Here is a 27,136-nt window from a genome sequence, read left to right on the forward strand (position 1 = left end):
CCAGAATGGGTTAAAAGAAGGAATTTTACCTCTGGTTTACTCATTGCATAGTTCAAGGCAAGTTATCCCAGTTCGCCATCCTGTGCCCTAATCTGTCACTAAAAGGGAAATGGGAGAAGAAAAAATTCAGGGGTCAAAGATTTTGCAGGGGTTTCAAAGTCAGCAAACACTTCATATGATCTGAAATTTCCACATAAAGTCATGACTGAGCTGTAACTTCTAATTAAAGCTGAATATGACAACAATAAAAAGAATATGGGAAAAAAGAGCAATTTCTATTTGAAATTACTGTTCTTGGCAGAACTGAGAATCAGGAGTTATGGCTTTACACCAGACCTCACTCTTCTACTTCAGGATGGAGGAACCATACCAGTGGGGCTTTTTGCTCCCTGAGCTAAACAGTGAATTGTGTTAAATATGTTCCTTAAGTACTCATAAGTTTGGATGATTCCAAATAGAGAATACTTGTTGGCATTCAGCAATTTCCTGATCTTACAGAATAAAAAATTGTTATCTTTGCACTAGTCTTAGAGGCTTCAATATTTAAAGTGCGACTTTAATGAAAAAATCTCCTATTTTACAGGACAGAAAAGAGCCACTGCCCAAGGGGAACGTCCATGCAAGAAGAAATTTCTTGTAACAGCTGCTCTTAGAAATGTTTGACCTTATTTCCACTGTAGAAAAAATTAGGGAACTGTGTAAAATATAAAAAAAAAGTGTAAAAGCAGCATAGGAAGAAATTAACATTCTACTCAATAGTTATTCTATTCTTCTCTGTTATCTTGGCTATTAGGATCACAGTATTTTAAAAGCCAGTATTTTAATAATCACTGTATCTGCTAACCATACATTCTGCTTAGCAACATTATCTTATTCTAAAAGATAAAAATTTAAAAGATGTTACAATTTAGGATCACAAGAGATATAAAAAAGTTGGGTTTTTTTTTTCAACTCATCCATATTTTTTTAAAGTGATTTGCTATCTATATCTATATCTATATCTATATCTATATCTATATCTATATCTATATCTATATCTATATCTATATCTATATATCTATATCTATATCTATATCTATCTATATCTATATCTATATCAGAGGATGTTAATTGAGAAGTGGCATAACTCACACCTGCAAAATCTCCTAAAATTGTATTTTCTTAATTTAAAAAATGAATTATTGTTTCAAGTAATAAAGTCTTATTATTTAAAAGGGGAACCATTTATCTATTTCTTCCTAGCTCTGTAAAAAGAAATTTCAGTTTCAGATAAGCACCCATTTTATACATTGCAATTTGAAAACAAACTGCTTCAGTTTAAGCAAATACATAGTTTTCTATTTAGTGACTGAACAAGATGGGAGAAAATTAGAGAAAGATTAAAATATTTCCATTTCTATTAAGAGTATGCTTTCTTCACTTGGCCAAAATTGGAAACTTCTTAAACTAATTTCCTATTAAATCAAATAACCCCATATGGTATAAAAGATCACCTATGGATACTTCAATTAGAAAAAAAAGTTGTATATGTGTCAGTTTTGACAGGGAGAGAGTTAAATTGGAGCTGTGTTTTGGATTTGTGCATAACAAAGGTTACTAGAGATGTTTTTGTAATTGCTGAGTGATAGTTACACAGAGCCAAGGCCTTTTCTGCTTTTCCTGCTGCCACCCTGGGGAGAAAGCTGGGGCTGCCAGGGAGACTGGGAGGAGACACAGACGGGTCAGACGACCCCAGCTGAACACAGGAACATTCTAGACCTTATGAAATCACACTCAGCATATAAAGTGGATGGAAGGAGGAGGAAGGGGAGGACATTTGGAATGATGGTGTTTGTCTTCCCAAATAACTGTAGCATGCCTGCTCTCCTGGAGATGGCTGAACATCAGCCTGCCCATGGGAAACACCAAATTAATTCTTTGTTTTGCTTTGTTTGTGTGTGTGGCTTTTGCTTTCACAGCTAAAATGTCTTCATCTCAACACATGACTTATCTGGCTTTTATCCTTCCTGTTTTCTCTCTGATCTTACAGGTACAGGAGTGAGTGAGAAGCTGAGAGGGGCTTGATGAAATCATGACAACATCCTGAAATCCTTTTTTTTAAAGGGAATTGACTCTGTCCATACCTTTTGTGTTGATCATGTAGAAGGTTTCTGCAGCAGCTGTTTTCAAATAGTAATTACTTATTACAGAATGATACTTGTATTCTTGAATTCACCATTGATATTATGAATGTCTGTGAAGTTATCACCTCTCACTACTTCCCTACTTCTGCTCATTTTCAACATGAGTATACACATTTCTCTGTGAGGAAACTCAGTAAATGAACAGCTTTATCTAAAATGATGTAGTCTGATTCCTAATCCCCTGAGTGATACACAAAGTTGACAGTTCTGCTTAAATAAACCTCTTTAAACATTTTCTTGTCTTGTACAGTGAATTCTACTTAAAGACATTTAAGAATATTCCATCTCACAACCACTATAAAACAATAGATGTAAATATGTGATAACTTTTGGGGTGTGTAATGGTCAGAATTATCGGTTTCCCTCTAAACTGTAGTTCACAATGTATTCAAGAAGACTAAAAAAGTAATTTCTATCTATAAGCACTGCTTCCTTGATGTTTTTTCAAAACTGAAGTTCTGACAGCACTTCCAGTACATCTCCCATATATTTTATAAATATTCCAAACTTTTGTCTTGCATGCCCAGTCACGAGAGAAATGTGCAACTTCTCACATTTTAAAAGAGTCAATATATTCAGGATTCAAGTTGCATGGAATCAACTTGATGCATGCAAGTTGATGCATACAGTTCTTAAACCTATGTTTAAGAACTACAGTTCTTAAACCAATGTTTTGAAATGTTTTGTAAATTCTGTAAAATGTCTCATTTGCTACAGTATAGGTAGTTGTTTATGGGCAATATAACCAAATTTGTTTAACATCTGCCAGTCAGATTTGCCACATGTAGGATGTCATAAGTGATGTTGATTGATTTGTATTGATTATTCTATTTCAGGGAGGTGTCAAGAAAAATACATCAGGAAAAATGGAAAACAATTATCTAGAATATAAACTTACAGCACACTGATTTGGATATAGTTTTTTTGAATGCTCAAGATCATGCTGCAGGTGTCCTTACAAATTAAAAACAAGGAAAGTCAGAAAATCACAATTTTCTCAGACACATGCTGACTAATTTTTGTTATTGTACTTTTCAGTACACTATAACCAATGCTATGTGGTAGTGATTAGTGAGACTCAGAATTTTTTTATGCAGTTTTGCTTTTCCTATAAGCAACAGTAATCATGTTTCATTTTACCAGAAAAGTGAAGATGATCAGTTCTTTCCTAAGTAAAATATATTAAATTGTAACTGTGTCAAACTGTATTTGACAACATCACTAGCTCTTATTTTCTCAGCCTTGGCAAGAAGACTTGGGGCTGCTGGTGGGTGAGAGACTGGACATGACCCTAAAATGTGTGCTTGCCTTTTAGAGAGCCAATAATATCCTGGGATGCATCAAACAACCAGCAAGCTGAGGGAGGTGGTTTTGTCCCTACACTCTGATGTCTGGAGAGACTTCCCTGGAATCCCCAGCACAGGAAGGACATTGACATTTTAGACAGAATCCAGAGGAGGGCTGCTATGCCGATTAGAGGTATGGAACACCGCTCCTATCAGGAGAATTGGGATTATTCATCCTGGGAAAGGGAAGGCTTTGGAGTGACCTAAGTGTGTCCCACCAGAAAGATACATAGGGACTGTTAAAAGAGCATGAAGTGACAGGATAGGTGGGAATGGTTTCAAACTGAGAATATGTTTAGATCAGACATTTGAAAAAAATTCTTTACTGGTGAGAAGCCATGAATGCCCCTTCCCTGGCAGTGCTCAAGGCCAGGTTGGGTCTGGCTCTGAGGACCTGGTCTAGTGGAAGGTGTCTCTGCCTGTGGCATGGGGATTGGAATTAAATGACCTTTAAGGTGCCTTACAACCCAGGGCATTGTATGAATCTATTACAGGATTTTTCTGACCTCATCTTTTATTTACTTCTTCTTATAAATAGAAAAATGCATAGGTGATTCACTAGAATTTCTAAAGTAGTACCTCTCTATATATTATTTTTCTAAGACATCAGTTTCATTTCGCTGAGGCAGGGTATATCAAAGTCATACATTCTGAGTACTGCCTTTGGAGAAAAAACTAAAATGTGGAATGGGTAAAATGTCACCAATTTAGAACTTCTGTGGTGACTGGTCTTTTTATGTTTCTAAATGAAATTTTTCTTCATTGAGGTGACATAGAAAGTGTTTCCAGATAGGAGAATTTTAATATAGTCTTCTTTTAGGTATCATCTTTTGGCAGATACCAAGATGCAAGCAATTTGTCCTCGATGATTCAGCTATACAGCTAGCTGATTACCAGACTGAGATGCTTCTTTGTTGGAGTGATTTGCTTCCTCTTATGATCTTTGCGAATTATTTCAGATTCAAGTTATTAAAATGAAAAGAAGACTTTCTCTGCAATAAGAGAAGATATTGCATTTTAAGGAAGACAATCTGAAGATGAAAACTGGATACCTTAAATTGAAAGACAAAAGTCCTACTGATTTAAACAGCAAGAGGATTTAATCATGAATGTCAGAAAAATTTGTCCCACAGGTTATTCAATATATTGCATGCAGTTTTGAAGAAGAAATAGTAGTTCAGTTTGTGTTATTTTAGCACTATGCACAGTGGATTTTTATCTTCCCCATAAAGTTTCTCTTTCAGAAGACTATATTTGAAGTAAATCTCTGGAATATTTTCTTGTAAGTGTTGTCCATGCACATATCCGCTGTAAAGGTAATAAAGAGTGGCAAAGTATTTTTAATAAAAAACATTGTTTATGAAGATAAATTATTAAATAGCTTCTTTTTTTTTTTAGATTTTTAAAATGCCTAAGAGATAAAGCTTACTGAAAACTTACTGAAACTTATTGAAAAGTAGAAGTCTAGCTGGATTTTATTCTCTCTTATCAGCCGCAGGCATGACTAGCTGGCTTCAGAAGGTGCTATAAAGGTCTTAGTAAAACTAACTTGCATTTCAATTTAGCATTGACTAAAATCACAGGAAAAAACCAGATGTATACACTGGGAGAGGAGCAGCTGGAGAGCAGCCCTGCAGAGAGGGATCTGGGGATGCTGGTCAGCAGCAGGCCAAGCAGGAGTCAGCAGGGTGCCCGGCCAGCCAAGAGGACAAACCCCATCCTGGAGGGCATCACCAGCTGCCCAAACCAGTTATCCCTCCTCATTCAGCCTCACCTTGAGTGCAGTTCTAGGCCCTGTGATTTAAAAAGAATGTGAAAATGCTTGGATCCATCCAGAGGATGGCACCAAAGCTGGTGTTAGGGCTCAAATGCATAAGAGAAAAGGTTTTTCACCAAGACTCCCTTTTTCTTCCTCCACAAAATAACCAAATAATTTAAATTCTGACATTCTGAAAAACAGCAGAAACTTCCACACACCAAGATTGAAGTGTGTGGAAGTGATTGAAATATTCCTTCTTTAAGAACAGATTCACAGCATTTGAAAATTAAGACCATTTCAGAAAGCAACAATCTTGAGTCTAGCATTGCAGAGACCATGTGCATATACATAAGGAGATAGAAAGTGCCATGAGCTCCTGGTTGTGGTCGTATAGAAAAAAACAATTATTCTCCAGTCACTCCATTGCTATGAAAAAAACTTATTTTTTTTATCACTCTGTAATGCACATTAGCAGAAAAGAGAAATCTTTTTCTTCTTTGAGAAGTCATCAATTGAAGCAATGTAATTTCTCCCGAGAGCAAGGGAAGAGTAAAGATGAAATTAGGACCTTATGAGTCATAGCTTTTTCTCTCTTCTATTTTGGGAGTATAACATCTGTAAGCTACCCTTTATTCAAGAATATTCAGAACTGAATTCCTTGTATTTTTATCAAGGACTAATCCAAGTCCTTGATTTAAAACAATTAACAATCTAGGGCAGAATGTGTTTGAATTCTCCTACTTCCCACAGTAACATAAAAACAGCAGGCAGAAAGTGTGGCATTTTTTTGGTTGCTGGTTTGGTTTGTTACCCCTATGTCCAAGAAACAGGAATTCTCTCAATATTTTCTGGTAAAAGGAAAACTAGACAGAAGTTAAGGAGTTTTACAGTCAAATCTCTTAGAAGTTTTCAGCAGCTAAGTCATCCGTATCAACAATATAAAGTTTTAATGACAGTATTTCTCCCTGAAAGATTCTCAATAGAAGAAAATGTTCACTGATTATGTCTTACAGGGGACTAAGGCAATCCCACTGAAAGTATAAAGGCATGAAATTTTTCCTATGACTATTCAGTATCAATGTGATAACTTGTCTGTGGGCTAGACAATCTCTGTAAATCAATGTATTACTTGTTACCTTCTTATTTGACTGAAATATCATCTGATAGAAACACAACTAGTCATTAGAGATGAGATTATAACAGAGACATAATGCAGTTAGATACCCACTTGCTTATAAAATGTGGAAATATTTTCAAGGAGCACAAATATTTACAATCCAACAACTTGTTTTACATGGAACAGAAGTGAAATATAAAAAAATCATACTGAAATTGTTTCAAAAGGAGTCACACAGCTGAGGAAGTATTAAACATTGATTTACATTTCTAGCAGAAATGAAGACTCAAACTTTTTCATTATATTTACAGAAATTGGTTTTGTTTCTTTACATGGCTAAGATCTGACTTTATGCAAATTATGATTGTATGAGTGACAAAACTTAGGTACCTCCTGGTTTTATTCTTGTCTCTAAAATTCTTCAGAAGTATAAGTATTTATTTATTTTACCTTTTCCCAGATCCCAAAGTGGCGGGTTTTAGGAAACATACATAATGCAATCCACAGATGATGTGAAAATGGGGAGCAGAAAAATGGACAATTCTTAAATCATTTTGTCCTTCTCACTTTTTCAACAGTAATTTTATTGCATCCAGTACTGTTATGCTTTCTCCTAATCAATGTGAGCTTCAAATGAACAAGAGCTATCACAGGAGACTTGACACCAATGAAAGCCAAAAGGACACATTATTTTGATTTCCTAAATGGAAACCATAATTTTCAATTAGAAAGCAGAAGTGAAGAGATGAAAATGGATAGCCTTTCTCAGCTGCTAACCTCTACCTGCAGATATCTATTGAAGAATACACTTAACATCCATCACCACAAAGCTTTATTCAGTCAATATTTTCATATATTTTACAGAGGCTTTTGGAGATATTAAAGTAAAAAAAAAAATCCATCTGTTCTAAAATGCAAACTCCAAAATCACACTGGAAGTATGTTTTAGCTCTCTATGCAGTATATTCATATACTGTGTGAACAGGTTTTGTAAAGCAGTAAAGGTGTTTTAATCCTTCAGTGTGTGCGAGGCTCTAATTGCAAGGAATTATGTGGAAGGTATAAAATAATTCAGGGAAAAATGTGGCTATTTTGCTGTCCTTCCAAGAGCTGGTGAAATCCTGCATCTTTTAACTCTTTTAACCACTGCAAAATGCTCCCCTGTCACCTTGTGAACAATGTAAAGACATTTACCTCACACACACACTATTGCCATTCTGAATGTGTTAACAAGCTCATTTCCAAGGGGTGGTTAGATTAAATTACAGGTTTTTTTCTTTTTCTTTTTTTTCCCCTTCTAATTTCTGTATAAAATATCATCTCCTACAAAATGATAGATTTAACATGCATTTCTTTTAGTCAGCCAGAATCTTCATAATAGTATTAAAAGCATGTCTCTCACAGTATCTTTCTGGATAATATGTCCTGCACACTGCTGGGTAAACACATCATGCATTGGGTTAGGAACTGGCTCACAGATCAGGCTCAAAGGGTCCTTTTACACTGTCTTGTAGGTTTTTGATCTGTTATACTATCTAGACTACGATAAAAATTATTTTATAAGACCGTGATCTATTGTCATAGTCAACTGAGTCAATCCATCAAGCCTGGAGAAATTGGATTCTGTTACTTTTAGGTAAAAGGAACTCTCTGTCAAAAGTTTCTTGCTAAATTTCATTTTTGGCAATTACATTTCAACAAACAACATACCTAATTTTAGAAGCTCTATGAGTCTACACATAGCTTCTGATGACACTGTTACTTATCATTTGTTGTTTCTGATATTTGAAATGGAAGAGTCTAAATCAAATAGTATGTAGATAGAGCTCATGAGGTGCATTTGCACAAACGCAATTTCTGTGACTGTAATAATATAATTAAAATATAGGAAAAATGTAAGTTTTACCAAAAGAAAAAATAAAAGAATTAATGATCATCTTTGCAATGTTTACAAAAATATGTTAATAGCAGTGAGATTAACAGGTGTCATTCTGGGAAATTAGGAATTACACTGAACTAGAAAATCAGCTTTGAAAACTGACATTAGCTAACAAACTGTTAGCCAGCTGAGAAGAAACATGAGAGACCAAACTGGCCAGGAAATCTGCATGAAGCTTAGAGATGTGAGTGAGGCAATGCAGAGAAGTTTGTATTGGCTTCAACAACAAAAACAGTCACAGTAACCTTAATGAGTCTAAATAAGCCTCCTTTCTGTTTAAGCATGAAATTGATTTACTTAGCACACTCCAGCTCCTGGTTTTATTACCTCTGGCCTTTTCTACCAGGAGACCACCTTAAGTTTCCTGTACTAATGGAATCACACACACTGGAGGTAGAGAGGGCTGTCCAGAGGCACAAGGGGAACAGATATCTGTATATCAATATTAAAAATACAGAGTTATTCTGTGCAGCAATTACACTATTCAAGGTAAAGTTCAATATCTTGTAGAGTACACAAGAATCTGGCCCATGGGGTCCCATACTGCTTGCTTTATTTGATTACTGTTGAATGGGAGTAATCAAATAGGATAGGATAGGATAGGATAGGATAGGATAGGATAGGATAGGATAGGATAGGATAGGATAGGATGGAATGGAATGGAATGGAATGGAATGGAATAGAATAGAATAGAATAGAATAGAATAGAATAGAATAGAATAGAATAGAATAGAATAGAATAGAATAGAATAGAACACCATGCAGCTCAGCTGGAATGGACCTATAACAATCAGTAAAATCCTAAGCAGGTCATTTAAAACGTACACTTTCTCAGCACTGTAACTTGCACAACAGGAATCCAGTGAAATAGAACAAGCTCAGGTTCTCACTAACTTGAAGATATATGGAGCTTCCTTGCAAACTTGATTTATATTTCACTGTCTAATATGATTACTTATAGAGATTATAATTGCATGTGGTTCTAATTTCAGCTAAAAGGAGGTCCAGACTTTTCAGACAGAGTATTTAAAATGGGTGCTCATTGCCAAAAAGGCAGATAGATGAGAGATAGTCTATTCTTATCTGCATGATTTAAAATTCTAAGAGGAAGAAAATTGCAAGGGGTCTTGGAAATGCTAATTCAATTTTACAGTTCTGAACTCTTAGTGTGTCTCATTTTATTGCAGTAGATATTTCAGTTAGCTCTGCCTTCCAAAATATCTCATTCATGTTTCTAGAATTTATCTCAGCTTTTGCATTTCTTGTTTTTCTGTAGTAAGATTCTGGCTTCCAAATGACTGATACATATTTCTGGAAATCATCTCTGGTTTTGTCACACAAGAACATTCCTCTTTGAATATGGCAACTTTTTAGACAATTGTTTAAGATTTTTTTTTCTTGAAAATGTGTAACACTGTGATTGAATTTAACTGTATAAAATAGTGCTATAGGACTTTGATTTTATTGTTTTGAGGTTTTGTTTTGGTTTTGGATTTTTTTTTTTTTTTTTTTTTTTTAGGGAGAGTGAGTTGTCAGGTGTACTTTCTGCTGTTATACAATCTAAACAGAGATTCCACAGATTGAAATATCACCATGAGATGGATGATTCAGGTCATGTCTCTGTAAAACAACACTAAACATAAATCCCTCTTTTGTATTTTTCCTGCCAACATAATCCTGGAAAAGGCACTAAAAGAGTGCTTATAGCTGTGTTGGAAAGACGTTGCTACTTCTAAAAGCATATCCAAAAAGACTAAGAATGTAGACAATAAAGAGGAATTGAGCAGTATCTAGATTGAGTGAGCCAGCTTATTCAAACCATTCAATATCTGGTAACACTACAGCACACTTTTAATTAGGATATCTATTTTTCCTCCCACTCTCATAAATTTCTATTATTTTTGATAGATAACTCTCCAAATAGCTTTGGAATTTTGAAAATTCAACTCAGTTTTTGAAAACCTTACATGTATAATAAAAAGTTACACAATGCTCAAAGCATGTAGTGAGGGTTGGGGACCACCATGGGATTTAGTACTTCTGTATTTTACAGTATTGATTTTTTCAGTACACAGGAACACTGCCTCACACTGGGACAACTTAGCAGCTTCCTGTAGCTCCAGTAGCATCTTCAGTCATCACTGTGGTGAGGTATGAGTAAAAACAGAAACTGCCTAGCAGGGCAGAGGCAGCATCCTCACAAGCCTTGAAGAACACAAATGATTAAAATCAGCACCACGGCACCCCTCAAACAGTGCACACTACAATAAGTAGAAGGCAAATATAATTTTTTTTATTGTCCCAAAAGTATCCTATCCATGAAATGCATTTTGATAAATGCATGTTTATACATAAAGGGAAAATATGGCCATCTAAATAACAACTCATATTATTCCTGCATGCATTGTTGGGGATCTATAAATTAGAGGAAATTCTAGAACTCAAAGGAGTGAGAGAGAATTGAAATGTTGGAAAGCCTTGGGCTAATCTGTCTGCTATTTTGGCATGTTTACTTAGAGAGAGAGAGGTGAGGAAATTATTCCCAGAGCATCTCTGCAGTCCTCTAAGACAGGAGGTATTTTTGGAGTTACAGATGCATATTGTTCAGTGCACAATCTAAAGATTATATTTTACCCGTATGCAAGGAGAAAAGATAGACATGAAAATATTTGTCTCTATGATTTAGTTAAAAATGTTTTATAGCTCTGAATGTCATGGTGTTACATCTACATTAAAAAAGTGTCTTTTCTGACTCAGACGTCTGTCTTTTCATTTACTTTAGGCCAGAATTTTTAATTTCTTGATTGTAGGCATACTTTGGGGAAGTGGAAACAGGGACATATATCCTAAGAAGAAGATAAAGATGCTGTCCAGATATGTAGGGATGGGATTAGAAAAACTAAGGTGCAGCCGGAGATGAATTAGGCAAGGAATATGAAGACTGGCTAGAAGGGCTTTTACAGATATGTTGCTCAGAAAAGGAAGATGTATTTCCCACAATAAATAATAAAAGAGAACTATGGAAAAATGCCATGATGAAGTTTGAGCTATTAAAACATTTTTTTTGCTCCTCAGTTTTCACGGGCAATCTCTCTTCCTCCTTTCTGTCAAATCCTCAAATTTTCAGGCAGAGATTGGGGGAATGAAGTCTCCACCATTGTAGTAGATCAGTTTTCAGATCACCTGAGGAACCTGAGCATACAGAAGTCCATTGGATCCAATAAAAACTCTTGAGGGAAATAAAAGATGCAGACACTAAGCCAATTTCCACCATATTGGAAAAACCAGAGAATCTGAGGAAGGCCCCAATGACTGAGGGGATATCACATCTGTTTTAAGAAGGATACTTAGGGGGATCCTGGGAAGTACTGACCAGTCAGCTTCCCCTCCATGCCCAATAAGATCACAGAACAGATCCCTATGGAAGCTATACTGAAGCATATGCAAGACAAAAACACGAATACAGACAGCATCATGGCTTCACCAAGGGCAAGTTGTGTCTGGCTTAGCTACAATAATGACAGGCCATATACAATAATGTGACTCCATCAGTAGCAAGCAAAGAACAATCAATGTTATTGACTGGATGTTATCTGCCTGGATGCTTTTAAGAAATTTTTTAAAATCCCCTATAACATTCTTGACAATAAATTAAAGAAATATTAATTTTTTGGATAGACTGTTGGATGGATAATGAACTGGCTGAATGGCCAAAAGTTGCAGTCAACAACTAAATATCCAAGTGCAAAGTAATAATCAGTGGTCTCCCTTAGGGTTCACACTGGGACCAATACCATTTAATACCTTCATTAAGGACATACTGGGATTAAGTGCACCATCAGGAAGCGTGTGGACTTCACAAAGATGAGTATTGTACTTGATTTACTAGAGAGAAGGGATGCCATGCAGAAGGAGTTTGAAAGGCTTGAAAACTGGACCAGTGGGAACCTTGAGATCAAGAAAGCCAAGTGCAAGTGGAAGAAACTCCAGCATTTTACAGACAGATGAATGAGATGACTTAGGGATAATGGTGGATGAAAATAACTGGACAAGAGACAGCAATATGCACTTGCAGTGCAGAAAAATAACCACATCCTGGGCTGCATCAAAAACAGTTTGGCCAGCAGTGATGGACGTGATCCTGTCCCTCTACTCTGGTCTTGTAGGGCCTCACCTGGAGTGCTGCATCCACTTCTGGGGACCCCAGAACAAGAAAGCCACGGATCTGTTAAGGAAGGTCCAGAGGAGGGCCACAGAAATGGTCAGAAAAGCTTAACTGAGACCGTTCAATCTGGAGAAGAAAATGCTTCTAGGAGACCTTATTGGAGCCTTGAAATATATGAAGGGTGTTCACAAGAAAGATGGATAAATGTTTAAGCAGGCCTACAGTGGCAGGACAGGGGGGAAAAAAAAAATTATTATGAGGGTGGGGAGACACTGGAACAGGTAGCCTAGAGAAGTTATGGATGCTTCATTGTTGGAAATGTTCAAGCTCAGGTTGGATTGAGCTTTGAGCTACCTGATGTAACCAATATCCCTCCCCATGGCTTCAGGGTTGGACTGGATGGTCTTGGAAGGTTCTTTTGAACCCAAACCTTTTCTTAGTTCTATGATCTGTCTGAGTAAGATCATCCAGTGGTTATCTGTGTGGCCCTAATACTTTTTCTATCCGCTGCTATTAATGACACACTACAGACCAAAAGAAAAATAATTTAATGTGCCTCAAGAACAGTACTAACATTTATGGACAGTATAAGATCCAGTATTCATGTCCATTCAAAAGAATTTTCCAGAGGAATTTAGCATCTCCAGCAATTCAGCACTGTGATCAATTAGATGTCTATTCCTTCCTTACAGGGTGAGATAATAGTGATAGAATTACACATCTCTGTCATTAACAACAGGTTTGTATGTGACTTTGTGTATGCACTTACAAATCAAACACCATTGAAACACACCAGATTTACAGAAATAGGACCTCCAGTAACCCAGACTAGAAGAAAGGGATACAAATTTTGTTAGTATTGAAACCATATATGATAAAATGACACTACTTTTTACACTCTTATGAATAGTCATGTTTGTTTTACACGTGGCTGTTTTTCTGAAGACATTTGTGCTTTCTTTTTAAACTCATGAAACAAGCAAAAAAGACATGTAATTCACCTAATATCTTCCAATGTCCAGGGAGAGCCCAATGAGCTCTCAATGATCACATTTACATTTTACCCAGGAGGAAAAAAATGCAAATATATTCATAAAACAGATCTCCTCTGATTTTTAAGTGTATACACATTTTCTGAATATCTTCTGTTTTTCTAATTCAAACATAGACTTTTGTAATAAAGAAGAAATTCCACAGTGTCTTGAAAGTTACATTTCCCACTGTTGAGAAGCAGTATTTAATGTCAATACACATATGTATTTTTCCTAATCCATTTAAAATCCTGACCACTGTTACTTTTCTCTTTCTCCTATAAATGTCCCTGTTTTGTGCCTTTTTGCCTGAATTGCACAATTAAAAAAAATAGCATTCTGACTCTTTCTTCTTTTTTTTTTGTTTTCAATTTAAATACATAAAATAGGAGTTCACCAATGAAAATATTGCACTTTTCCCTTTAGATTTATAAAATACAGAGAGGCAATGAAACATTTTAAACCACTTATAGTCGTTTACACTCATCTGTATCCTTCAACAATGTTAGTTGTAAGAAACCAAGAGAAAACTTTTTAAAGAGATGCATTAAATAATCTTTTTTACAGATGAAAACCTACCAAGATTCTGGCTATATATGTTGTTTGACAAAAACCAAAACTGCAATTTGTTTTCTTGTGTCTTCAGTTCTTCCTTTTTTGTCCTTTTGTTTGGTTGGTTGGTTGGTTTTTTGTTTGTTTTTTGTTTGTTTGTTTGGGTGTTTCTGAGTACCAATACTGCATGCATAAATATACCAAGATATCTTTTTATATTTCTGGCTTTAAATTTAAATCTCTTTCAATCATAGAAAAAAATAGTCTTTTCTATTTAATGAATAACCAAAATCAGAGACAAAAAGAAATCTCAGTACTCCGATGAATTATTAAGTTGTTGAAAAACATGAACAGCATGAACAGATAGCAAGAGAAGACTTCTGTGTTCCAAATCAGTATCTACTATGAAAATAGATCAGCTTTGCTATTAGGAAAAACAAGATCAAAAGTCCTTGTAAAAAGACACACAAACAAAATTACTGTATTTTAGCCTGTGTATCTAAAATGCCAGAAATATGAGCTTTTGAGCATTTTGTATTCTGTTCTATATAAACTCTAAGCTTTTTCACTAAGATAACAAATATTTCTAATGTCTGCCATTTTCTGTCATTTTTTAGATTTTATTTTTTTCTATGGAAAAGCGGAACCTCAAAAAATAAATAAACCTTATTTTGAACAAAAGTTTGGTACATGCTATGCACCATGATTATGGAGTTTCTTATCTTTTTGAAGATAATGTCACTGTACTCCTTAAAACCCCTTGATTGCTTATTACCCACAACACAAATTCCATCAGTGTATATGGCCTTTATTTTTGTATGTATCTCTAAAAACCAGTTGGCACATAAAATTAGTAAATACAGATATATAGTAACACTTTCCTTCTTCTTGCCATTGCCAACTGTTTTAAAACCGTGAGGACTCATTCTTGATTGACTTTCTTCTTCTTTTTGTTTTAAACATGGAATAGAAATTATTTAAGAAAAATATACCAGTTATCAAAACATTATACATTTCCAGTCCATTTCTTTTTAAGGTGAAGGCAGTTGTCAAAAATAATGTAGTTTAGCTTAGTTTCCATTAAAAAATGGACAGAATTCAAAATCCATCATTGAGATTGTTGACTGAGCCAAATATCTATGATTGATCAGTGGAAAAATTCAGCAATCAAATATTTCTGTGAAAATATTTCTGTGAAGAAAAGAGTCACTTACCTAAAACCCCCAGCCTGTAATTGATAGTGATAACAATGACATTTCCATAACTTGCGAGAATGCTGCCATCGATCATATTTCCAGTACCCTCCATGTAAGATCCACCATGGATGTAGACCATAACAGGTTTCTTGCTGTTCTGATCATGAATGTCTGAAAAAATTCAAGTAAGGAAAACACAATAAAGCAATAAAAACATAAGGAAAATGGCATTAACAATTTTTAATAGTGCTTACAATAGTCTTAATTACTTATGTTTTCAATGTCATCACCCCTACACTCACTAGCTTACACATTTCAGGACCATCCTACAAGCCTAATATTTATAATTTGAAATTTTAAATACTATTTCCTCTAAAATGGTCTCACTTCTAATGCATTCAGTATTACAGGAAATTTAGTTTTAATGGAAATGTCTTAAAGCCTAAAAAACCAAATTATGAAATAATCTTGGTTTCTTTAGAATACTCAGTTTCAAAAATATACCAATTTAGAAATATCTGTGCATCTAATAATATAATTATAGTAATGATCCATACTTTCCCATTTCTTGTGGGACATAATTATTGAAATTGCACTCCCAATAGTTCAGTAAGAGATAATGCAAAAACTCTAACTGTTCTGGTGGAAGAAAACATAGCAGACTGTTCTTTCTTTTAAACAGCCTTGGAGTTAACAGAGAGAATTTATGTAAATTTATGGCACACATTTTTTGTATTTAAATCAAATTATGTATTTTATGTTGCACTTTTCCTGGTCTAGTAGCAGCTAAGCCTCAAAGAACAACCTTGAGTTAATGGATGACCTTTTGTATAGGTAGAAAATTGCTGGCTACTTTAAAAAAAATAAACAGCTGGGTCTTTAAAAGAAAGTTCAATGAAATTGACAAAACTTTAAAAAATTCTAAAAGAAAGTTAAATGAAATTGATATTACATATGTAATAGTGAGTTATAAAGATGTGCTTATCAGTGATTGGGGTATATTTGGGAGAAGGTTAATCTAAAAAGTTCAGCTCTTGATGCCAGTGATAATTCAGAATACCTAAATCTGAAATTTATGTTCACTACAAAACAGTGTGAAGAGAGGTTAAGCTCCTCTATGAGGTAGAAGGCTATTCAGAAAGCTACCATGTACAAATCTTCTATAAATAATTCAGTCTATCTGCATGGAATCAGAGCACTTCTTGCAAGTATACAGCACAACATACAAGAAAAAGCAGAGCCTCTGATTATTCAACCAGGTTTTGCAAAAAATCTTTTGGCTATGCATATGTTGAAGAGTGGAGAAGGAAGGTGGACAAAGGAAAAGATGAGCTAAATACCTACAGGTGAGGGATCTACATTTGAAAAGCTTCCAAACATCCTCCCTCACCTCAGGCAGATTAGGAAATACTGAGATAAAAAATGTGATTGCCAATGAGGTACCAGATAGTCAGTGTTTTATATATGTGGAATTAATTAGAGCATATTTAAACGTAAATTTTGACTATCCTATTCTTGTGTCCCACTTTTGCTTTACTCCTGAGTACACCTTAAATACGACAAATTTTCAGCTGAGTTCAGGAATGTCCAGGCTGCAATGTACATCTGTCCACTTGTCGGAGTTTAAGGCTTGTCATTGATTCTGCCTCCTTTCCAGGAAAAGATATATCCTTACATGTTGTATTTTATATGTCGTACTTGAGCAGCAGAACAAAAGTTTTTGTAATAAGATCTTTTTAATTGTTGTGACTATAAGAGTAGTACAGCAATTAAATAGATCATTTAAAGCAATGAGGTGCATTCTAGTCGATCTATTTTTTTTTTTATTGTCAGCATTTCCAGCAAAGTATATAAAATTGCTTCTTCTCTGAAGGCACAGCTAAGATCTCAAAGAACCTGAAAGCAGCAATTATTTAACATAATTATTCGTGTTGCTGAATTACCTTTCCCTTCTCTCCCTAAAATCTCATGGCATTATTTGTTTGCATTTAATCTTTTCTTATTACTTTATTCTACCTCAGGGTTGAATCTTTCACTGATGAAGTCAATAGAAGGTTTCCTCTTCAATGTGAACATTATTATTTTCAATATAAAGGAAATTAGCTTAATGCTTTATGCTTAGATGCTTAGATCTAAAATGAATACCTTTGTTAATCATGAAATCCTAACATTTTATAAATTTTTAAAAAGGTTGAATAATTATGTGTTCATAATCTAGTATTTATCTTTAAAGCAACTTTGATTTTGTCTGTCATTTGTCCTTAACTTTAAAATCAACTTCAGAATTTGGTATAGAAATTATAATACCATAGTTTGAAAAAAGCCTGTGTTGCACAGAAATAGGAAACTGATAATCAGAAAGCAACAGAGTAATTCTAGAGTACTCTGCACAGTATTTCTCTGTTGTAAGAAAAAGTGTAATTCAGCAGTGAAGGTAGTGGAGTAGAGGGCAATCAGAGTGAATCAAAGACCTGAGGGTTTTATTATGGTATTTTATTTACAGACAGAGTAGCTACAATAGCCTGAACTCCCAGGAAAAGAGGTGATAGTACCCTCACTGCAGTGTGTATGATTTTAAGGGAAATAGAGAGGACATATGTTTCCAAGTAATTTGAATTATGTCAGATGGGGAAAAAAAAAAAACAGGAAAAAAGACATGGAATAACACTTTGGATTGGCCAAGCCTGAGAGGATTAGTAAAGATGTTGCTTTGAAGCCAGACCAACAAATTATCCAGGATTTTTTTCTTCTCATTTAATGTGAAAATGTTTTTTTCTTTATTTGGTAAATACATGTAAGCTGACAATGTAACTTTAATAAAAAGGAAAGGTGAGACTAGAGGAAGGTTTCATGACTTCTTTCTATTTTGGTGCATCCTAAATAGATTTGTTGCGTCAAGGCAAGAAAAAAATTCGTTTCCATCTAAAACTTTTTTGGGGTATTTCACTGTGAACTTTTAGCATTTCCTTTCAGGAAACCCAGTGCAACTTTGAAAGAAGTCAATGAAAATGATTGTTACTGATTTCAGTGGGAATGTGGTCAGAGTCTGAATGAATGCGTTTCAGAGGCTAGCTGATTACAGGAAAAACACAATAAAGCAACATCAACAGCTTCCTTTATTTTTGTGTCCTGAAATAAACCACATCCTGTGAGAAAAAAATATAAATAAGTAAATAAAAATAGCAAAGACAAAGCACAATTCAACTGTATCAATGTACAGCATGTGCACTGGGGAAACAGTTGAAGTGAAAGGAAGGATATATGTGAGTTTTTTCATGAATTTCAAACAAGTGAATATATAAAATGTGTAGGAGGGAAAAGAGCACATGCATGTTTTTAAATTCCATTTTCTCAACCTAAAGAAAGAATAGAGGGGAAAAATATGTGGTTTCAAATAACATTTATGTTACTCACTTCACACATATTTAGGAATAAATTTTACACCTATGTCACGGAGGAACTGCAGTCATCTATATGCTAATTTAGATTTTAAAAAGAAAAACAATCAAAGCAAATTCTAAAGAAGAAAATAAAGAAGCACACTGATGTGAGCTTCTGCAAATAAGGGACTAAAAATCATGTTGAAATAACAGCAATAATAATAACAATAATCATTCTTATTATAACAAAAATTGAAAAGTTTATGTTCATGCATCAGGGTCAGGCTTTGAAAAAACAAAAAATACCTTCATCTTCACCACGATCATTACTGGTTATATCATCTGCGCTTTTCTTTGTGTTGGCTCCTGGGTTCATATTGAGGAGGAGAATAAAGGGAAAAAAGAGAATTCAAAACCAGCAGGTTCTCAAAAAGAAAAAAAACCACTAGTACAAAAAATGTAACAAAAATGTCAAAATCTGTTACATTTGAAATTGAAAAACAAAAAAGATGCAAACTGCACATAAACATAAAATGTCAAGAAGAACAAATTGAAAATATTTGAAAAAATGTATCATATTCTGTGATAATGCAGTACTTTAGTTAAAAGTGATTTCTTCAAAAAAAATAAAATTAATGTGCTATTAAAAAAGAATAATATAAACCAAAAAAGTATGTTAAAAATTACAAATTTATGTTTTACATAAGAAATGCAATTTTATTTATTCTGTTCTGTAACCTTAAGGAAATAATGCCTTGAGTTACTTTCTTCAATAACTTAACATTTTATTCGTTGTCATTACAATTTATTAAGAAATAGCCACAAGTTGAATTTTGGATGGAAATAATGCAAATAAAATGATTGTTTGAGTTTTACACAACTTGATTTGACCAAGACAAAACATAAAGGCCTCCTTAGAAATTAATCTTGTTTTCCATATGAGCAAAAAAGATGTTTAAAAGAAGGCTGTAAACAAAAGTGAAACAGAGTTGAGTCAATGTCTACTCATGAAATTGATCCAAAACCAGCCTTTGTTGAAAATATACCTCATCTCATGCTCTTTAGAAAAACCTAGAAATTGACTGAAAACATTTACTTACCATGATAAAGAACTTGCATTTCTTTATTAGAAGATTTAGGGAAGAATATGCTTTAATTTATATTCAACATGCTTTCTTAAAATACTTTTGAGGTGTACACATGCACACACACACAGGCACACACACACAAACATTTATGCTCATACGGGTCACAGCCTGTACTTATGGGAGCAAGAGGAAATGAACATAGTTTTCACCATCCCCATCTTTGGGCAATAGTTCTGTTTTCTGACAAAAAAAATAAAAATACACCAAGCTATCCAAGCATTCTATAACACTGTGCTTATTCCCATAGCAAGTAGCCCTTTGTAATGTAAATGGTCACTTGATAAGGAGTGAAACATGAATAGGAAAATCAAGCTATAATTAAGCTTAGAAATTAACATAGCTAGTTAAGAAACAAAATGGTCTAAGCATGCTAATCATTATTTTCTTGAATTTTCTTTATTTTGAAATGTCTTTTCAATACATGATGAAAAAGAACAGCATACTTTAACTTGTTTATGTAGGAAGTTTAAATTTGTAACAGATATATCATATTTAAATAAATATTATTTACTTCTTTTACTTTCCTATTTAAACTTCACTGTTAACTGTATTTATATTCCTCATAATCCAAGACTTCAATTAAATCTTAGTCCATCATTTTAAGACAGAATATAATTATCATTACTAAAACGTTTAAGATTTTTTTAATATATACACTTTTGGGATTAGTGTACTAGTTTATTTGTCTTCCAGATACACATTTTCTATAGGCATTTTCTGGAAACACTGCCACTATGTATGCAGTGATGATGATTAGTGAGTAAAAATGTGAAAAGCATGGACTGATACTCTATCTCGTCATAAAGTTTCCATCTTCAATGCTGTTGTACAAAAAATATTGTTTATCCAATACACCTGTGGATTCATTATATATATATCCAGTACATAATTAACTAAGTAAAATATCTCTGTCAATGAAATATAGATGCTTTCCAATCCCTATTTACTTTCAAAATAGATACAAGCTCATAATCCCATCCTCCATCTGTGTATGGTCCTTTTATTCAGTATTGTTTCAAATTACTTATAGCCCAATGACAGTGCAATACTTTCTCAGGTGATACACAAATAAAGTTAATTTTGTATTTAAATAAACTAAGTACTCAAACTTCCCCTTAAACTATTTTTGATTCATGTAAAATATTTAAGCGAAATAGTTATTTATAGGCAATGAATACATATAGACACAAGTTTGAACATACATAAAAAATTTCAATACTACTTTCCCCAGGGACGTGGTCTTTTAATTGTTTGATAAAAAATATGATCATCATATGGCAAATATAAAATCAACTACCACATATTTTTTATTTGTATGAACTAAAAAATATCAAAACCAGTGTGATCTCATATACGCAGAACCTGTAGAAAAAAGCTGTGTATACAGTTATAAGGACTGTAATCTCTATTTCAAGTATTTTTGAGTGAAAGAAGTAGTTGTGTCCCAGAACACTTTAGTTTGGGTATAATCTCACCCCAAAATCTTCGATACACATATCAATGACATATTGCCAGGATTTTCTCTTTAATGTGCTTCACAATGTGGCAAACACATTAAAGAGAATGGTTCAGTGTACTTCTCATAAAAACATCACAAGTGTAATGAGAATTTGGGAAATGATGTGAAAAGCTCACATCATGCTTTTAGATCTATCACCTAACAAGCTATGTGACATAAGGTCATCTGTAATAATTGAAACACCCCTTATTCCATTTTTATGTACTTCAAAGACATAAAATATCATGGTGTAATCTATTTCCAGAAGAAATTACTGTTACTTAGTATGTATTTATTTACAATGTGAGTGGGAATGCTGTTTCTTCTACATGCTGTGAAACAATCATTTTCCTATTAGCAATTGAAATACACTTTTGTAACTAAGTTCTTGGGTTTGAGAGGATTTTATATTCATTTTGAGATCTGGTAAGATGAATTACATCAATGAGTTCTCAAACCAAGTTTCTGTGCTCCTATCGCATTGGACTTTTTTCATACTATGCATACCAGCTATAAAATCATGCAATTGTTAAGGCTGAAAAAGATCAAGTCCAACTGTGGCCCTAAGTACTATCTTTTAAATACCTCCAGGGATGGTGACTCAACAACTTCCCTGGACAGACTGTTCTAATGCCTGGCCATCCTTTCCATGAAGAAGTTTTTCCCAATATCCAGTTTAAACCCCTGCTAGTGAAACTTGAGGCCATTTCCTCTCACCCTATGCCTTGTTACTTGGAAAAAGAAACTAACCCCCAGTTGGCTACAAACTCCTTTCAGGTAGTTACAGAGAGTGATAAAATTTCCCCTGAGCTTCATATTCTCCAAATTAAACAACTCCAGCTCCCTCATTTCTCCTCAGACTTGTGGCCAGATGCTTCACCACCCTGCTGTCCTGCAATAACAGAGCATCCCAGTGCCTCAATGTCCTCCTTGCAGTGAGGGACCCAGAAATGAGCACAGGATTTGAGGTGCAGCCTCACCAGTGCCTAGTACAGGGGGACCTTCACTGTCCTGGTCCTGCTGGCCACACTATTTCTGATACAAGCCATGTGGGTGATACTGTTAGCATGTACTAGTATGTTGCTGGAAGCCTATATTTTTGAAAAGTTCACGTGATTTTTCTAAGCAATGCTCCTAAGTATTTTAGGTTCTTTTGGAGCTACTGAAATAATTCCAACAATGACATCTGTTCTCAGACTATCTCACACAGAGAGCAAAAATTTGAATTTTCCAGCCATGTTGTGGTTTGTTTTTTTTTAATTAAAAATATCAATTCATTTGTTCTTAAACTTCTGAAAATGATGGCAATCCCTGTCATAAGATAAAAAAGTCACTATGACTCTAAGGTTAGTTTAAGGTTGCATTAATCTCAGGGACTGAAAGGTATTATAATTCAGAAACTCCCAATGCTCAGAAAAAAATGCCTGCCTGCAACAGCTGATTGTCCCACAGATCAACACTTCCCTCTGCTTTGGGGATTCTTTTGTGAGTGTTCAGGGTTGGGCCAATTTTTTCCCCATATCTTATATTCTCCTTATCCCAAATCACAGGAGCAGCAATTTTAACCTTTAGTTCCTATACATCATGCAAACATAATCACTGTATTATAGGATTTGCCCCTTCTGCAGTCTAAGAACTGTTTACTCATTCATCCCACATTAAACACAGATGGTAAATTTCAACAGCAACCCAGGATGCAAAAGCAGTAGTAATGATCTAGTGCATTAAAGACTGAATTCCCTGAATATCTCTATTGACTAACCTGGTGTTTGACCAGAGTTCTTGGTTTGTAAAATTTGTGTTTCACTTTTCATAATACTGAAAAGTAGAAGAAAAATATTTCAAAATATAATTAGGATGGAATTTTTTTCCCAAACGGTCAAGGCTAGGAACTACTTAACTACATATGTTAAATATGCTGTAGATAGCATAGCTGTACTGAAGAATACATTTGCATAAAAGTTCATTGCATTTTAGAAAAATATCTTTTTGTTAATGACAATTACTAGAAAAAGATGTGACTTTGTAATGCATATTTTAAAGGCCAGGTGACCTCTTTCCATTTGTCCTACAATTCCATTCACTGCTGAGTGAAAAGAGCATGGTGCAATGTATTACTGAACTTGTCAAATCTCTTTTGAAAAGGATTTTTGTCTGCCAGAAACTGCTTCTTTTTCATATATATATATATATATATATATGTGTGTGTGTGTGGTTTTGAAAACAGCTTCAGCCAATATGTTCATAACAAAGAAGGGTTTCATGGGGGCTATTTTTTTCTCCCTCTAAGAAGCACTCGAAGCAAGGCAGTTGTAAACATTAAGTCAGAAAACATCTCTAAAAGGTTTTGATTTTGAAACAATGACCAATGTGTTAATAAACTATTAAAAAGTAGTTGATTTCATTTATCTATGCATGTACAGTCACCTCACCTTGTATTCCCAGATTTGTTCCAATGCCATGCACAAATCTATCAGAAATTAAGTCACCCTGCTGTAAGCATGTCCTCTGGCTCACATTTCCTTTGCATAATGAACAAAAATCTCATTCAAAAGCAAATTTTCTGGTTTTGTAAGTTGTCCCAGTTGTACTGTACAATTTATGCTGCATCTTCCTCTATTCAGACAATATGAATCACATATATGTAATAGAGGCAGGTCCCATGCATGCCGTTTACCAAGCTTGCATATTAGATATTCACTCTGAAGCCTCTAATGGCAGCAAAAAATCATCCACAACTGCTTAAGCTGATGCCATTTCTTTGCATTTTATTTGCAATTGCTCCATCTGTCACATACCTTTTGACCCCATTTAAATTTGGAAAAGGGCTCATTTTTCAGAAATCACACAGCACGTTATCAGTTGTATGACCTCTCAGTTTCACATAGCACATGCTTAACCTTCTAGAAATTTCCAGCTCAAACCAAATTAATACAGGTTTTAATACACATTATCTCAGTGATATGTCTTATTTATGAAGCCATTTTAATAGAACTCTAAAGCTCTTGTTTTCCTATCCCATAAAAACTATAATAGTTTTACAGTCAGGTCAAGTCAACAGTTCATTACAGCCTCAAGAGAGCATTAGTCAAACAAAATTTCCTTTCAGCATTTATGATAAGACTGGTTGGAAAACTTTGCTTTGAGTGTGCAAGACTTGACACAGTTCATGTCCAAAAAAAGGGTTCCATCACTGGTGCAGTTTGGCTGCCATAACACTGCACCTGGCTCATCCCTGTGGCCAAGGCCCTCCAGCTGCCTTTATAGTTGTAACAAGAAGTTCTTATTTGGCAGCTGAAGAAAGCTCAAATGAGGCATTTGACACTTCAAACAGAGTGGAGGAAAATGACTGTCTAGAATTTTAGCTTGTTAAAGTGACATAGAAATTACTGTGGATGCCCAATGTTAAGGAAAGACCATAAAGGCAGGCAATATATCTGCATATCTGCTGTTTGGAAGTCTGTTCATTTAACCAAAGAAAGAAAAATATATTCATATTTCCTAGATTTAAATAACCATTACTCTTAACTCTTTACTGAATAATTTCAACATGTATGTGTAACTGTATGAGGGTGTATACATGTAAGAAAAATATGCACACATAAATGCACATGAAAAATCTCTATACAGCTAATCAGCTTCCAGAAAGAAACCACTTTTATCTTCTGGCACTCCTTTCCCATAATCATGTCTAAATTAAGTTATAATACATCAGTAATGGGCATAACTCCAGTAAACACCCATATTTGATTATTTCAGTGCAGTCCATAGCCATAAATTAGATGCCACCTCTTTCCTGAATAATATGAAGACTTAGACCTATTGTTCTATGTCGTTTTCAATGTGAAATTCAATGAAAGCTCAGAAATTTCCTTCAATTTGCCTGAATGAAATGTGTTTAGTTTTGTTTTAATTCCTGTATTATCACTGAATAGCAGAAGACACACTATTAAAGTAGCCATTATTCTAATGCCATTAATAACAACAAAACAAAACAATTTGGGTTGCAAGTGCTAGCTCTGTAAAGCAGCAACATTTAACTAAGGAACATGCAATACAATTGAATTCATGCTCTTAATCACTCCAGCTGCAACATAAAAAAAAATTATTGAGATTCCTGAAAAAACACATAAATGTTGTTGAATATCCAGGAAATGTTCCTTTTTAAGAAAAGGGCATTAAAGGACAATTTTGTTTGATATCCATAATTGGATGGACTGTAAGGAAGATCAGCTGAAATCCCCACAGTTTTGTGTGTTCCATGCATTAGGGAGGATTAAATCAAAAAGAAAATGTAGTTTCACAAGCTTTTTCAAATAGTTTTAGAGGATAAATAAAAAAAAACTGTTGAAAAAGAAAAACTCTGAGGTTGAAAAAGAGGTTGCATAAAAAATATGGGATTGTTATATTACCTCACCTCTGTACTCTATGTTGTCTATAGGTTTCAGTTACATAAAAAGGTTTTTTCACTATACTTATACATTTTTGGAAAGTAAGCAATGTATTTTAAGAAGACTGTTAAAAATATATCTATGATGAATATAAACACTGAAACTTATAGCATACACATTGTATAGTTCTTGGAAGAAACACACCTAAATGTTATTTCTTTTTCCAAAAATATTTGCATTTACTTAGATTGTATTTATTCTTTCTGGAAAAGAATTTATAAAATGACTAGATTTTATATTTTAACCCCTGTCAATTCATTCTGGCACACTTTGTATTTCCTAAAATTGTTCTGAATAAAAATTACCAAGAATAATAATTTTTAAATCTATTGAATTAACATTAAACATATTGTTTTCATTCATATAAGTATTAGTAAAATTATTATTATTTTAGAGGAGTCATAAAATAGAAATGAGAAAGGCAGATCCATTCACTAATAGTTTTTATAAGGATTTTTGTCATGCAAGTTACACCAAAACTAGAACTTACCATCTTCTAAATATACTGCATTACTTTGACAAAACAATCCATATTGGTTAAAAAGAAAGAGGGCATTGTGAAGCCTATCCTTTCAGTGACCTCCAACAGATATGAGAAGCATTTCTTGCACTTCCAGTTTAACTGAATCTGCTTTATTTGATGGAAAACTGGACTAAGCCTGCAATGCTTACTGATTCAATAATGAAAGACTAATTAAAACCATTAAAATATCATATAGTTACATTAATTCCAAAAGAAGCACATATTTTTCTGTGCAAGCATCAGCTGAAACACTGTCAGTATGAAAGCATAGCAGTGACCTCAAAGAGATGACATTTCTCTGCTGAAGTGATGCACTCGTGAAAGTGTGAACGTAGTAAAGCTGTGTCCTAGATTCAGCTGGGATGGAATTAATTTTCTTCATAGTAACTTGTACGGTGTGGTATTTTGAATTTAGTATGAGAGTTATGTTGATAACACAGTGATGTTTTAGTTGTTACTGAGTAATGCTTGGCCTAAGTCAGGGACTGCTCAGTTCCCTGTGCTCTGCTGGTGCACAAGAAGCCAGAGGAGCAAGGCCATTTATAAATCCCACTGCAAAATTTGTTCAGAATATATTAATACTGTACTTTCAAGTCAGTGAGAGCAAGACAAGAGCTGAGTGCAATTAGCTGCAGAGTGGAAAAAGGTTGTTGGCATGATGAGTACACTACAATTAAGTTGTCAATAATGTATACAACTTCTAAATTAGAAGATAATTCAACATTTATTATTAGTCAAAATTCCCAAGCCTAGATGCTCCTACATTCTACTTAGTGTAGACAAGTAGAATTTGCAAAGAATTTGCAAAGAATTCACTAATGTTGGCTTAATACTACCTATAACAAAAG

General features: G+C 34.2%; 1 protein-coding gene across 3 annotated transcripts in view; it reads right to left on the reverse strand.

Moving 5' to 3' along the window:
* NLGN4X (neuroligin 4 X-linked) overlaps positions 1–27,136 on the reverse strand; it is a 159,686-nt gene that overhangs the window by 46,799 nt on the left and 85,751 nt on the right. For 2 of the 3 annotated variants that reach the window (XM_005487531.4, XM_074535978.1), the window contains exons 4-5: positions 18,975–19,034; positions 15,307–15,459 (exon numbers count right to left, since the gene is read on the reverse strand). In XM_005487531.4, the coding sequence (XP_005487588.1) occupies positions 15,307–15,459; positions 18,975–19,034 (213 nt within the window). The remainder of the gene's footprint in view (positions 1–15,306; positions 15,460–18,974; positions 19,035–27,136) is intronic. The other variant, XM_005487533.4, reaches the window with a different exon arrangement.

Source organism: Zonotrichia albicollis, chromosome 2 (genome assembly GCF_047830755.1).
Source record: "Zonotrichia albicollis isolate bZonAlb1 chromosome 2, bZonAlb1.hap1, whole genome shotgun sequence".
Lineage (NCBI taxonomy): Eukaryota > Metazoa > Chordata > Aves > Passeriformes > Passerellidae > Zonotrichia > Zonotrichia albicollis.